The following is a 14821-nucleotide window of genomic DNA, read 5'->3' as shown; positions in this document are numbered from 1 at the left end:
CTAGCTGAATGCAGCAGCTCATGAAGCTGGGTGTTTTAGGTGGAGCCAATTGTCACCCACCCATCCTGGACAGAGAATATTCTGGTCCACGGGCTCTCCAGGACCCCAAGGGAGGCACTGTGTCAACCAGCCCATCCACCTGCCTCCAGAACTGAGGTGTTCACGGGACATGGGTCTTTCCAGTCCTGGGCAAATCAGGGCGACTGGTCGCCATGCTGGTGACTATGCAGTGTGATGGCTGGAAAGTGCTCCTGAAGCTCTGTTTTCTTGCCTGTCAAGAGCGCATGTCCTTGACACCCAAGACGTGCTCCTGGGTGAACGACCACACAGGGCCTTCTTATGCATCAGGGACATCAGACGAGCCTCTCCACCTGGGGGGTTTGAAAAGCTGCCCCCATTACGGACAGGGACCTTGAACACACATGGAATGCGTCCCTCAACTCAGCAGGCCATGGTGGAGCCCAAGAGGAGTGGGGACCTGACCTGAGGTTTGGGGGAGCTCCCGGTCTAGACCCATTCTGCCCAAGCCTCTGGGATTTATCAGATGAGCACGGCTTCCCAACAAGGCCCCATGCTACAAGCCTTCCATTAATTTACTACTCGATGGGAAATTACTCCTCACCCAGGAATATAAGTTTTCATCTTTTTTTAAGTTAGATTCTTAAAGCAATTAGCAAGGCATCTGGCGATGACCTCACCGCCGTGGCTGGGCCCTGAGGGGCAGAAGGGCCGCCCTGAAGCTGCACAGACCCCTGGCTCCAGGCCCATGAGGGCAGTTCGGGGAGAGCAGGGAGCCCCTAGACACCGGTCCTGGGTCCTGGGAGGGACGTGGGGGTGGGGGGCACACGGAAGTCTCTGATATTTGCTGTTTGCGGGAGACGGCCTTTCCAGCACCACCTGCCCATGAAGCTCCTGGTGGCAATTGCCGAAAAGCCTCGGCAGCTGGGGCCATGGGCACATTTTCTATTTTTAATTGTTCGATAGGAATATTAACTCATCTAGGACCGCTCCCAAGACACACTTCCCAGCCAGAGGGTTTCCCCCATTTCCCAGACCTTCCTCTCTTTCCCTCTCTCGAGTCAGAAATCAACTTCAAAATTAGTAACTGGAGACATAGACCTCGGTGATTTTGCAAAGATCAGAGTACTGGAGAGAAAATAAAGCAGACACCCCTCACCCCGAGGCCCCGGGACAGACCTCTGCTCCCCTCCCCGAGCTGCTGACCCAAGCACACGTGGGCACCGCCACTGCTGCCACAGCCCCACTTTTCCTGGCTGAGGAAGACTCGCAGCCTCTCTCGTTCCCCTTGGTCAGCCCCACTGACCGTCTGCTCACTCGTCAATCTCGAGGGCCACCCAGAGGGGCTGGGGACACTGAGGAGGCCCCTAGGGAAGGAGGCACGTGTCCCAGGGCCCAGACGGGCCTGGCAAGAGGCTGACTCTCCTTTTCGCTTCCATCTCCGAAAGGAAGGGAGGGCTGGGTCTCTATGGAGCCCAGAGGAGAACCTGCCAGCAGCTCCTCTGTGGGAGCAACACCAAGGGCTCCCGGCCCAGTCCACCAGCAGCACAGTCACACACCCCAGCCCGAGCCAAGTGTCACTTGAGCTTGAGACGGACCACACTGCCGGGAAGAAAGTGTTAGGGACGAACCCAAACCCTTCGGTCCCGTCACCCCATATCCTGGGAGGCCCCCCAACAGCACGGGACCACTTGGTCTCCTCTCCCCTACGTGCCCTTGGCCCCCCTGCCCTGCTCTTCCTTCTCAAGGTCACGGGGCTGTCCACACCAGGAATATTTACTCACCAGACTGGCCCTGTTAGCAGCACTCACCACAAATATGCTTTCTGATAAAGTTGGCAGAAAAAAAGTTCTAGGGCTCAAAACAATGTCAGAAATCATCCCCCACCCCCAGCAAGCGAGGGTGAGGTGAGGCCTGCAACCAGGCTGCACAGCCAGCCGGGAAGAGTCCTGGGGGAGGCTTTTGTCACTCTCACGGTTCTCCTTCCTGTTTTACTTCCCAACATACAGCCTGTTGCCAGGGCACCGGGGGCTGGGATGGTTCTGAGCGGGTACTGGGGCTCGGCCCCCACGAGGCGCAGCCTAGAAGCAAGGGCACGGGGGGGGGGGGGGGGGCAGGCCTCTGCCTCCCCCAGCCAGGAGCCTCCTGGGAGCCTCCGGAGGACAAGGCCGGCGGCCTCTTACCTCTGCTTCTCCCCGGGCCGTCTCACCTCACTGAGCCCCCTTCCCACCCACCCGCCCTCCCTCGGTGCACATGGGCTTTAATGTTTTTATTACCTGTTTGACTCGCTGCCTTATTGCTTCTCCCCTTAATGGGGCCGTAACCGTGGAAACGAGGAATAAACGGCCACCAGAAAATGAGATGATTAAACAGGTCACCCTGGCAAAACAAACTCAGCCAAGGAACCTCTGGGGTGGGAGGGGAGGCTCCCCCCTCCCCCAGCAGGACCAAAAGGCTTGGACCAGGCCGCCCTGCATCCCTGTCTTTAGAACTGGGGCAGGTACTCGGGGGGCGCCCCCTGCTGGGCAGTGGGGGCACCTGGCTGACCCCTCCCCAAGGCAGCCTGCCTGGCTTGCTCCAGAGTCTCCGGCTCTGGAGTCTCTGGCTGCTGCCCGCCAACACAGAGGTGACAACAGGGGCCGCAGACAGGCACATGGGGACGGAGACGTGTGAGAGCCCCGGCCTACTCCTCTCCTCTCTCATGCAGCTCCCCCCCACCCCGAGGTCATGGAGAAAGCCCTGAAGAAAAGGCCTACACTGGCCAAGCTCAACTCAAGAGGGTTTCCTCTGGGAACCCCTGGTCTCCCGAGACACAGAAATGTGCCCATCCCCTGTGTCTCCCTGCTCCCCGGAAGCCAGCAGTGCCCTCCTCTCAGGCCAGGAGGCAGCAGGGACGCAGGGCCCTCTTGGCCTTCAGAGGAGTCTCCGCAGCCTGGAGCCCAGGGCACTGGCTGAGGCTGTAGGGCCAGAAGCAGCCACAGGAGGCAGCCCACGGAAGCTCCAAGGACCCCAGCCAGCTCAGGAACGGCCCAAACACTGTGCTAGGGGACAGAGGCCCAAAGTCTCAGCAACGCGGGGGGCGGGGGGCTCCTCCTGCCACTGGGTCTACCTAGCCGGAGGGACCCTGGGACTCGGAGCAGGACCTGGAGAGGACGGATGGCCAAGCTGCAGAGAGATCTGCTGGCGGGGAGATGGAGACGGGCAGGGGAGGAAGTAGAGTCCCAGACCACCCTGGCCCCCGCCCTCTGGTCCCCCACAGGTCGCAGGGGGCTGCAGGTGCCAAAGACTCTCCCAGGCCCAAGCCATGGTCACAGTCAGCAGCTACTGTGGCCCCATCTAACCACACAACGGCTGTCTTTAGCCCTGGGCCCCCTTCATGTCATCCCTAATCCCAGCCCCACTCCTTCCTGTAAACCAGGCTATAGAGAGCTCTCAAGGAGCTAAAACCCAGGTCCCCAGGGAATCGGCCAGCGTTTCCTGCCTGCTTCCTTCTGCCCCCACTAAGAAGCTGGGAGGCACTTGGCGAAGAGGCACATCAATCAATCAACTGCGCCAGCACTAACAGTGGGAAGGCACGAGACCAGCCCCGTACCCAGTGCCAGGAGGAGCCGTCCACACAGAGCGACTGTAACGGAGCAGGAGGAGCAGCAGAGCAAAGTTCTTTCCTGGCCTTGACCTTCTGGGGGCCTGGGTACAGAAGTCTGAGTGCCACCCCGACACACCACTGCCGTGGGCCCAACCAGATCCTCTGAGATGCAGGCCCCCAGCCAGCCCCTTATCTCCTATCTCTTTCCAGGGTCAACTGGGTAGGAGGCTTTAAAGAGGAGGGGCCAGGTAGGTTGGAGGGCCAGGCTGTAGGGAGCCGGGTGGTCCGGATGGAAAGGGCAGAAAGCTGTGGTTGCAGGATGGGAAGCAGGAGTGCGCCTGGGTGGGGGTGGGGGTGGGGGTGGAGAGGATGATAAGGCAGCAGGGAGAAAGGCCACCTGGAAGTCCACAAGGTGCTGGGGGTGCGGAGAACACCTGGCTGCCTATCTCCTGTCCCATTACTTCCCATCCTTTATCAAGTTCAAAGGCCACTCCTTCAGAGAGCACCCTGAGCTCCCCACCCTGCGCTCCTCGGCCTGGCCCGGCCCGGCCCGTGTGACAGAGGAACACACCTGCCTCCCTCCACCAGGCAGGTCCTGGAGACCAGAGAAGGCCCCAGTGGCTGCGACTTCACCACGGCAGCAACTCCAGCAGGTGCTCCCTCAGGCCTTCTGAATCCCTAGCTTCACCAGCCGCAGGGGGCCTCTTCTGGGACAGGGAACACTATGTCCGGACCAAAGTGGGCTGTGAGGATGTCAGGCTGCCCTGAGGCAGCCAGAGGGGTGAATGCTGGACCACCAAGTGGCCGATTTCCACCACCCCTGGAAGGAAAGACGCCGGCCTTCTCCTTCTCCTCCTCCCCTGCTGTACCGTGGCCCGGTGACCCCAGAACAGCAGCTGCCCGCCTTGGGGACCCACAGGCTGGAATTACTACAGAGCAAACTTCCTTCTTGCCCCCCAAAGATGAGGAGAGGGAGGAGGAGATGTGGCAGACGCCAGGGGGTAAAGGTTTAAAGCCCAACTCAGACAGGAGCAGCCTTGTGGGCCCTGGGGCTGGAGAGAAATGGCCCGACCCCTGTAAGCAGGCGGGCCAGCCAGAGGAGCCTGGTGGTGGGCCAGCCCCACTAACCTGGCGGGGTTGGGGCAGGGGAGCCCGAGCCTGGACTCTTCCCAGCCCCACCCGATCCCCAGCCCAGGGACTTGAGCCAGGGGCAGCAGCTCTAATGAGGAGATGCTGCTGCGTGACTCAGCCCTCCAAAGGTGTCTCCATTTATTTTATTTTTCCATCATAAAAACCCAAGCTGCAAGTCAGCCAGATTCCCTGGCCGTGGGGGCTGGGCGAGCAGTGGCAGGACGGCCAGGCCACACAGGGTCTCGGTGGCCCCGGGGCCCTTCTCGGAGAGGACAGCCAAGATCTCCTGGCCCGGCCCTCCAGGGAGAGAGGGCCTGGGGTGGGCCCTCTAGGAATCCTTCCAGAGCCGCCCTTGCTGCCTCTGGCTCCTGTTGCAAGAGAACGGCTACGCCAGGGCTTTGTACCCTGGATTGCGCTCTAACGTCTCACGACTAGGACCACGGCTGGTTCAAGGGCCGCGTCGCAGCCCAGAGACGCCTGTCTGCAATGCCTTCTTCCAGAGAGGAGGCCCAAGCCGTGTGCTTCTGTCCTCGTCCACTCCCCCGCCCTCAGAGCTGCCTCGCGGAAGCTCCGCGGCACAATGGAGTTGGGAGCCGAGCCGGGGAGCAAGAGGCCTGAGAGGTCCTCTGATGCTCGGGGCCCCACCAACGTCACAGCCAGCCTGTGTGAATGGTACCAGGAAGCCGGCTACTTCCGAGACAGCCCGTCTGTCCTTGGCTCTGACTGCTCCTTCCTGCCAAGATGGCACCTACCCCTCGGCAGACTGGCAAAACCGGTGCCCAACCTGACTGCAGGGACCGGCCCAGCGCAGACTGGTCGAGTGGGTGTATCTGGCCAAGTAAAGGCTTGAGGAAGGAACATCAAGGACAACCTGCTGGGGCTTCCTGCACAGCTGAGGCCAGGGCTGGGGTGCAACAGTGGGGGCGCGGGTGTCCATGCACGATGCCTGGGGCTCCCGGCCCTCCTCCCGCTAACCTCCCCTTGACACCATGGTGACCCAGTGGACAGTGTCACCCCTCTCGGCTCTCTGTCCGTGGCCATCCCCTTGAACTGGCTCACTTGCGCCTTGGCCCCTGACCTGCAGGGGCCTCACTGATGGACAGGTCAGCCCTGGGCAGCCCCTCCTCTCCTCCACATGCTCTCCCTGGGGACAGCGGGGCAGTCACAACCAGACCCTAAGAACCAAGGGCAAGTTCCTTCTCAAAGCTCCACTGCTGCTTCAGGCCTCCAGTCCTGCCAGGGTCCAGCGGGAGCCTAGGGAGGGGTGGGGGCGCGCACCTAATCCTGGGGAGCTTCCCAACTGTGGGATGGATTTACCTGTGTCTGAAAGCTCCCTCCCTCTCCCCTCCCCTGCCCGGCTCCCTCCCCCAGGGAAATCACTCTAAAAGGGCCTAATGGAACTATGTCCTCCTCTCTTCCTCTCTCTCCTCCCTCTCCTCCCTCCCTCCTCTCTTTCCCTTTCCTTTTTTTTTTATTAGCATTTGTGGAATTTATTCCCAAACTCTCCTAATCTTCCGTACACAACCATTTGATTTGCATAACCCAACCCCCTCTCATAAAAACTGGCTGCTAGTTTAATTAAAAAATGTAAATTTGCTGTCATCTCGGGGCCTGGTGAATTAGGACGACATCGGCATTTTTTATTGCTAAAGACGTCCAGATTGATCCAGCCCTTGGCTGAACTATGGAGGGGGAACAAGGGTCCACATGGCCCCTGAGGGTCCTGGGGTCCTGCCGTCCCTCCTGAGAAGCCCAGGTTCTCCAGCACTGAATGGCTTCTGGACGGGGTGCTTCAGGACCCAGACCTGTCCCAGGCGGGAGAGGACGTTGACCCCTGATCCCACGCTTACAGGGCCCCTGGCGCCCAGCAACCTCTATGGGGCTAGTGTCTCCACACTGCGCTGTATTGTGCCAGAGAAGCTCTCGGGGAAGCTGTCCCGGGTCCCCCGAGAACAGAGCCCCTCACAGCACCAGCGCGGAGCCCTGCTAGCCACGAGCCCTTCGGCCGCAGCCGGGGCCAGAAGCACACCCCAGGCACTGAGGGTGCGCCCCAAGATGGGCTCAGAGGGGATCTCAGAGTGCCCACCTGCTTCCCTTTTTTTGTGAAGAGGGAAAAAAGTGCTTTTCTTTGGAAGTTCTGAAATTAAGTGAAACTTCCAAATTCAGAGAAAAGGCTGAGCTGGTAGCAGCAGATGACTCCTCCAGGAAGAGTGTGAGCTAGGACACCTCGAGCTCCGCCCACTGACAGGCCAGAGCTTGGGGCTCGGGGGCTTCGGGGAGAGCCCTGCTCCCTCGGGAAGGGGACCTGTCCACCTCAGTGGCTCCTCCAGAGCCTAACCCTGGGGCACTGGAGCAGTCCGTCTCCCTCAGCCCCGGAGACGCTCTAGAAGGTTCTGCCTCCCACAGGCCCAGGAGCCTCTCTCTGGTCGGGGACATCCTCCAGGAGGTCTCTGGGGTCATGTGCCCCCAGCAGACTGGGAGGGACTGTTGGTGTAAGGCAGGGGGACAGACGCCAGCTCCAGCTGGCACCCAGGTTACAAGGAGGAAGACGAGGAGGGCCCGCCTGCCAGCTGAGTAATGCCTGGGCCCGTGGTGCCCGCCCACAAGCAGAGCCCAGGCTGGGCAGGGGGTGGTGCAGGGCGCCTGGCCCATCTCTAAGGCCTGCTCCCGGGCTGGGTTGGGCGGGGGCCCTTCTTCTGAAGAAAGGGAGTGGGGCCCGGGGGCAGGAGGCGATGAAACACCTGATTACACCTGATTACGGTGGGAGTGGGGGTGGGCGTGCGCGGAGGCCAGGGAGGAGTGGGGGCAGCAGTGGCCTTACAGACCTTCACCGCTTTGCCCAGCAGGGGGTGTCACACCTTTCCTGGGCACACAGGCCCCAAGGACCTCCACATCACAGTACCTGAGATCACACCTGCTGGACACGGACAAAACTCGGAGCCACCGCCCCTGCCCGCACACACGCACCCACTTCCCAAAGCTGACCACCGTGTCACCCACTCTGGGCCCCCCAGTACTGCCTCCCTCCTGCTCTCTCTGCCCACTCCCCTTTGACCTCAGAAGGTCAAATGTCAGCTCATGGGTCCCAAGGGGCAACGCCATGAACTTGGGCCCTTTACAAACAACAACCCTGACAGCCACCTATTCTTCTCTAAATGAGACAGGAGGGTTCAGAGATCAGCGTCAATGAATTATCAGTCTGTTTACTATGGACTTCTTTCAAAAAACATTTAGAAAGAAGGCAGTGGCTTTTGTCAGGCCAGGATCTGAGGGTCCTGGTCAAACTGTGGTTTCAAGAGAGAGGGCTAATTGAAAGCCTGAGGCGCTTATGGTAAACCTCACTCTGGGCTCCGATTGGAACCCCAGATGGGAAGAAAAGAAAAGCACTGAAAAAATTAGATTAAAACCAATGAAAACACCAAAATATCAGGATAAACTGCCCCAAGCCAGCACCGTGCTACCTGGGAGCCTAGTCTCTGTGCCATACTAGGCCCCCCCAAAACCCACAGTTCAAATTCAGTAGTTTGTCTAGTGTACCCCTTGTGTGTGTGGGGAGCTACAAAAGGGGAGGGGAGAGAGTCCTGGGCCCCTCACTTTGAACTGATAACAGCCGCCTCATCCCACGGATTCTCAGGTGAAAAATACTCATTAGCCATAATAAGCAGCTTGATCATCCGACACAGCCTTGTCCCAAATAAATTAAATTCCTTTACCTTGAGACAGTCGCCCCGAAACCAGACTAACCACCTTTCCCAACAGGACGCTGCTTTCAAAAACTAAACCACCCCCCACTAAAAAAATAAAAACACACACCCCAGAGCCTGACACACAGAGATCTTTGCCGGAGAAAAACACACACACACACACACACTCACACACACACAAAACACGGAGCCATTCAAAAAACGCGGAGAACAAAAACCCCCACAAAAAACCCCTAAATCCTCTCTCTGGGTGCCCCCCAGCTCCCTCTCCCCTCGGTTCTTTCATAATGACAAGCATCAAATTAGTCACAGTCACTAAGCAAGTAACAAATAATAACAATAATATCATCAGAAGCCTCGCAATCCAGAAACCAGGGCGAGAAGCGCAGCGGGCGCCGGACCCTCTCCAGGCCAGCCCCCACCCCTGCTCAGCTGCTACCTCATTGGGCTAAAAATACTAACTTCCGTAAAAGAACCGAAAGAAAAGTGAAAGAGCCTCCCCTGGTTCCCACCGCCGGTACCTGTACCAAGATCCATGCTCCTCTCTTTGGTCCCAAACTCTTCGAGGAACGCCAAAAACAGAAGGGGAAAGAAAAAAAAAACATCTGTTTAGTGTCTCGTGGGGCCCCCGCCGCCCCCCCGCCCCCCCGCCCCCGCGGCCCGCCGCCCCCCCCCCCCCCCGCGGGCGCCGGAGCGGTCCCCGGACCCGGCGCGGGGCAGCGGCCCGGGCAGAGCCCAAGTTTCTGCCGCCCGCCCGGCCGCCCGCCCCCGCCGCTCTCGCGCTCCGGCATCGCGCGCTCCGCAGCTCCGCTTCGCTCTCCACTTTACTAAACTAAAAGAGAAACTATTTATAGACGCGGCCCGGGTCGGGGGTCCGGGCGGCCGGGCCGAGGGGCGCCCCCGCCCGCGCCCCGCGCCCCCCGCGCCCCCGCCCGCGCCCCCCGCCCGCGCCCGGCCGAGCCCCGCGGCGGCGCCCCCTGCCCTCCCCCGCCCCAGCGCCGCACTCACCATAGTCGGAGAGTCGAAAGCCGAATTCACTTAAATAATCAACTTTCATAATACTTAATTAATGCCTAATTGCAACTGATTACTCCCCGAATAACAAGTTGTTTTAAAGCCCTGATGTCATTGCTCCTGACGGTAACACTCAGGGTAACAGTTTGGCAGGAGGGAGCGGGCGGGCGGGAGGGCCGGGGGCGCTGCCAGGCGCCGAGGTGATTGGCAGGGCGGCCGCGGCGCCGCCTCCTCCGGGCCCCGCGCGCCGCCCCGGCAGGTGAAAGAGCAGCGCGCGGCCCGCCCGTGCCCGCCCGTGCGCGCCCCCGCCCCGCCCCGCCGCGCCCGCCCCCGCCGCCCGCGCCCGCGCCCCCGCCGCGCCCCCGCCGCCAGAGTGAATGGGCGCGCGCTCGCCCGCCGCCGCGCCCCCGCCCGCGCCCCCGCCGCCCCCACGCGGACGCGCGGCCCCGCCGCCCCCGCCCGGCGGCCCGCCTCATTGGCCCAGCGACGCCCCAAACCTCAGACTTCGGGAGGGGGAGGCGGGGCCTCGGCGCGGGCCGGGCGGCGGGGGGGGCGGGGGGCGGGGGGCGGGCGGCGCTCGGGTCCCCGCGCCCACTCCGGCGGCCGCCCGCCACCAGCCGCGCGCTCCCCACCCGCCCTGCCCCGCGCGCTCCCCCCGCGCCCCTGCCCCGCGCACTCCCGCGCTCCCCCGTCCCTGCCCCGCGCCCCCCGCGCGCTCCTGCTCTCCCTCCCGCGCTCCCCCTCCCCCGCGTGCTCCCGCGCCCCTCCCAACCCCCCCGCGCGCTCCCGCGCTCCCCCCTTGCCCCGCGCGCCCCCCCGCGCGCTCCCGTGCCCTCCCAACCCCACCCCCCCCGCGCGCTCCCGTGCCCTCCCAACCCCACCCCCCGCGCGCTCCCGCTCTCCCCCCTTGCCCCGCGCGCTCCCTCCCGCGCGCCCCCCGCGTGCTCCCGTGCCCTCTCCCAACCCCACCCCCCCCCCGCGCGCCCTCCCGCGCTCCCCCACTCCCCTGCCCCGCGCGCTCCCGCGCTCCCCCCACACACCCGCGGGTGGACTCGCTCCCTCTCCGCGCCCCTGCCCCGCGCGCTCCCGCGCTCCGGGTGCTGGCTGGCCCCGGGGCTCCCCGCGCACAGGGCCGGGCAAACTTTTCCGGGAGGGCGGGCGCAGGGGTGAGCGCCGCGGGGCCGTGCCTGCTGGGTCGCGCGCCCTGAGGACTCTGGGCCATCCAGGGGCTCGTGTTTCCCTTCCTCGCTGACTCTGACGGTGGGGGCAGTGGCGAGGCTGCTCGGTGCCCAGGAGTTAAAGCTGCCAGAGATGGGGGGTGGGGTGGGGGGGCTTGGGGGGCAGGCGGGACAGGACACACGCGTGGGCCTCCCAGAGCCCTGCGCCACCCGCTGCAGGCTGCAGGACAGCCAGGACCCCTGGCTTCCACTTTGCCTTGAAAAGCACTCGGGTGTCCTCCCAGACCCCGGCTGCCCCGGGCCAACCCAGACCCCCTTGCACATCCCTGCTCTCCGCTAGGGCTTCTCTCCCCTTCCTCTGCCCCAAAGGTCAGCCCCCTGGCCCCACAGTGGGGTCAGGAGGGGCGTCCAGCACCTCCTTGTTCCCCCACTCCACTGGGCAGCCTTTACTCGGGTCACCCCACACAGACTCAGGCCAGCACCTGCCTTGGCTCCCTCTGCCCTCCTGCCCCTGCAGGCCTCAATAAGGAGCTTGGCCCCAGCGTCCTGCCACCTGCCCCTCCGACAGGGGTCACGGTCTGCCAGTCCCTCTCTGGACCAGAGCTCCTGTGCGCTCTCCTAGGCCCTGCTCTTTCCCCCAGAGAAAGCACTCTGGTGGGTCTCTCTGTCCCCAGATGTCCCGGCTCTGGCCAGATGTGTTGAAATTCCTTTATTTTCATGATCCAAGTTACCCATTGGACTTGGAGGGCCTCCAGGAAGGAGGCGGCCAGGTGAGCAGGAGCGTAGACAGCTCTGCTAGCCCAGTACCTAGGTCTCACTGTCACTAGCTCTCCCTGTGTCCCTTGGGTGCCAGCGCTGGGCTCTGCTCTCCTCCTGGTTCAGGGAAGGCCACACTGCCTCCAGGTAGGGGAGGGGAAGAGACCCTGGGTTTTCTCTGATCTTTGGGCAGGATTCAGCAAAATGGCACTGGCTTATTTTTGCAATATTTCTGTTTTGCAAAGGGAGAGGCCCAAGGAAAACTTGGGACAAAAAAGTCAGAGAATAATCTTAGTCTATTCTTTCTCCCACTTTCACCTTACTTTTGTTCTTCATCTTTTTTTTCTTCTTTTTTGTTGTTGTTCCAAATGGCCCAACAGAGAGGAGATTAGCATCCCTTCCCTATCTGCCCTCCCCGGTGCCTTCTTGGAGAGACCCCTTTGCCTCTCCACAGGCAGCCCTCTGCCAGTCGGTCATGCCCATTCCTATGTAGGAAAAGCAGCTGGAGAGACCCAGACACTTTACTGAAGATTCCCTTGACCCTGAAGCCCTGAGCAGAGCATCAGAGCTTCTGAACCAAGCCATGTGCTACCAGGCGGTGAGGACAAGCAGTGGCGCAGGGCAATCTCTGAAGGCATCTCTGCATCCAGGACTACTCTGCAGTATACGCATGGCTCTGGCTGCCCTCACCTCTGACTCTCCAAAGCAAGGCTTACAGCTTTGGGCTGCAACGTCAGGCAGGCAGTCCCAACCCGATCCTGAGTGTCTGCCTCCCCACCTGGGCAGCTGGGTGTGGAAGGAAGCCTGAAGACCTACGTCACATAGGAGTGGAAGGGTGATTTCTGGGTTTATTTGATGATGCACGTACGGGAGCCCCCTGCATATGTGGCCCACACAGCCTGCTAGCTATCTCCGAAGGTCCTTCTGGGCTTCTGCTGATGGGGCTCAGGGCATGCCTTCCAGTCACCTAGACAAGGCCTGCTGACTTGGCTGCATGGTGACTTTGGGGCCTGCGGGTGGAAGGACGCAGGGCAGACAGGGCCAGCCAGAGGGACCCGTCAAGTACGGTGGTGGAGGGAGGAGTGGGCTGCCTGAAGAGCCTCTGTTGTGCCAAGGCAAGAGCCACAGTCGGCCACTACAGGCTTACGAGGGCTTGCCCAAGAGCAGATAGGCCAGGGAGGCACAGAGAATGAGGCCATCTTGGCGTGTTATGATTTGAGAAAGTCTGAGAAGAAGGCTGAGGCACTGAGGTCATGAGGTGTGAGTCAGAGGCTACATAATGGAGGGGGTCCCCAGATTCCTGTGTCTTTCTCTCCCCTTGGGTGTGTGCTCAGAGGAAGCCTTGGCTTCCTAAGGTTTCTGGCATCTCTAAGGTTATGGCCCATTTTTGCATTGAGGACCCCAATGCGGTGACCCCAAGGCCAGGCCCCAGGGAGGACATCTGTGCCTGGGACTCGGGGCACGGGAAGCCCAATGCCTCAATTCTTCACGGTCTCAAGGCCCTGGGCCCAGAGACACCAGTACCTCCTTACATGCCCCATCCCATCCCCAAGAGAAAATGCAGAGCCGTGCTCAGCAGTCCCGGCCACCAGGCCCCTCGCGGGCCCGGGGAAATCCATCAGCTCTCCCCAGGCCGCGTCCGGGGTTGGCTCCGGGTCCCCTCACACCCCCAGAGTGGGCCCACTCATTCTCTCCCCCTCCCGAGCCCGGGGCCTTCTCACTCACCAGCCTGTTTACACACCAGGTATCTCAGGCTTTATCTGCTCTCATTCTGAATTTGTAACTTTCACATAAACTTGAACAAAGCTCCTTTTGTTCCTGCACCCCACCCCAGGATCCCAATAAACTGGTTCCCTCTGAGGCGACTGGGCCAGGGCACAGGAGCCTTGGCCAAAGGACTGTGTGTACATGTGAACAAGCATGTTCGCACCTGCGAGGGAGTCCGTGTGTTTGCGTGTGAGTGCACTGCTCCAGCTGACAGTGGGAGGGTGTCAGGGAGAGCGTCGAGTGAGCAAAGTGTGGACAGGAAGCACCCCGGCACAGGGATGGGACAGTCTGCCCGGGCACCAGAAGTCGCGGGCCCTGGACAGGTGGGTGTCCGGGCGGGGGGCAAGCAGGGTCGGAGAAGACACAGGGCAGAGAGGAGCGGTGGAGCGGGTGGTGCAGCGAGGGGCCGAGGCCAGGCTCAAGCTGAGTATAAGGCAGATACAGGGATCGCATTATGGCAGTAGAGGGGCTGGCACAGCCGCACGCTCGGCCCCGTAATCCTGTTAGCCAGCAATCTCCATTCCGAAAGAGCTTCATTTCTTTGTGAATATTTGTAAACTAGATATCTAATGGAAAATTATAGGAAAATTATAGTGAAATTCATGACGGAGAAATCCGATTATCCCTAATTCAATTATGCCATCTTAGCCCACACAGCACATTTCCCATTTTTTTCCCATAAATACCGATGCCAGGGGTCCCGGTAATCAAATAAAATTGAAAATCATCTTCCCATTAAATTCAATTAGCCGCAATTTCTAAAGCCTATCAGAGATTTTAATTACTAAATTATAAAATTCTCCAATGCTAAATTGAAACCAAAAAAATTGCACATCCTTATATTTCAGAGAAAAAAAAAAGGGGGGCCAGCAAAATCCTTGGAAAAAATGCCCTCCTTTCTGTACCCAGCTCCGAAGCAGGTTCCCCACCTGGAGGGACCTCACATCACTGCCTACTTGCCCAGTTGGGGATGAATCCGGGGGCACAGAAGACAGGCCTCTGCCAGGGAGGGGTTGAGGCACGGTAATTTAGCAGAGGAGCAAACCACACCCCCAAGCTTCAGCGTGGCTGGCCCCGAGAGAGAACCTGCCTTCCTCACTGGCTGTCCCAGCTCCTGAAATACTCTCAACTCTGTCCCCCACGGACAGGCCTGTAACTGCCACCTTCTTGGCCCGTGGACAGGGCGCAGGCTCAGGTCACAGCTTGGCCTCGGGGCTCTGCATGGTTCTAGGGCAGCAGAGCAGAGGTAGTGCAGGTGCCCCAACCACACGCTGGAGGGGCCCCCAGATGGCCTGCGCTGGGTCAGAGGCGGCAGTGGGACGGAGCCCGGCGTTGAGGGTGGACAGCAATCGTGGGATGGCTCTGTGGCCCCGAGTCTCCTCTAGAGCATTCCCAGGGCTCATGGGTCCTGGCAGTGTACCAGCCTCCTGGTAGAAGAGCTGGGGGTGGGCCTGGCCCAAATCTGGCCTCTCTTCCACTTGCAACTCATTCTCTGTTCTCCTCACCCTCTTCTGGAAGGCGGGCAGCCCTCAACTGGCCAGAGGGCATGCCCTGGCCCCACAGCAGCACTCACTCTTTCACCGCTTCTCCTTTTAGCGCAGTGTTGGCCACAACCCCAACGGTAGCCCTCCTCTCTATCCCCCACAGGCCACTTACCCAGCTCTAAG

The 14821-nt window shown here is 61.0% G+C and overlaps 1 protein-coding gene across 7 annotated transcripts in view; it reads right to left on the bottom strand.

The window, feature by feature from the left end:
* Positions 1–14821, bottom strand: part of CASZ1 (castor zinc finger 1) — a 140964-nt gene that overhangs the window by 41953 nt on the left and 84190 nt on the right. For 5 of the 7 annotated variants that reach the window (XM_072828423.1, XM_072828424.1, XM_072828427.1 and 2 more), the window contains exon 4: positions 8961–8999. In XM_072828423.1, coding sequence (XP_072684524.1) covers positions 8961–8976 — 16 coding nt within the window. In that variant the 5' untranslated portion in view covers positions 8977–8999. Of the gene's footprint in view, positions 1–8960; positions 9000–9447; positions 9605–14821 lie in introns of those variants that run through there. The other 2 variants (XM_072828421.1, XM_072828428.1) reach the window with 2 other exon arrangements.

The sequence above is a fragment of the Canis lupus genome, chromosome 5 (genome assembly GCF_048164855.1).
Source record: "Canis lupus baileyi chromosome 5, mCanLup2.hap1, whole genome shotgun sequence".
In the NCBI taxonomy this organism is placed as follows: Eukaryota; Metazoa; Chordata; class Mammalia; order Carnivora; family Canidae; genus Canis; species Canis lupus.
The sequence above is the reverse complement of the archived record's forward strand: the minus strand, read 5'-3'. Positions and strand labels throughout refer to the sequence as shown.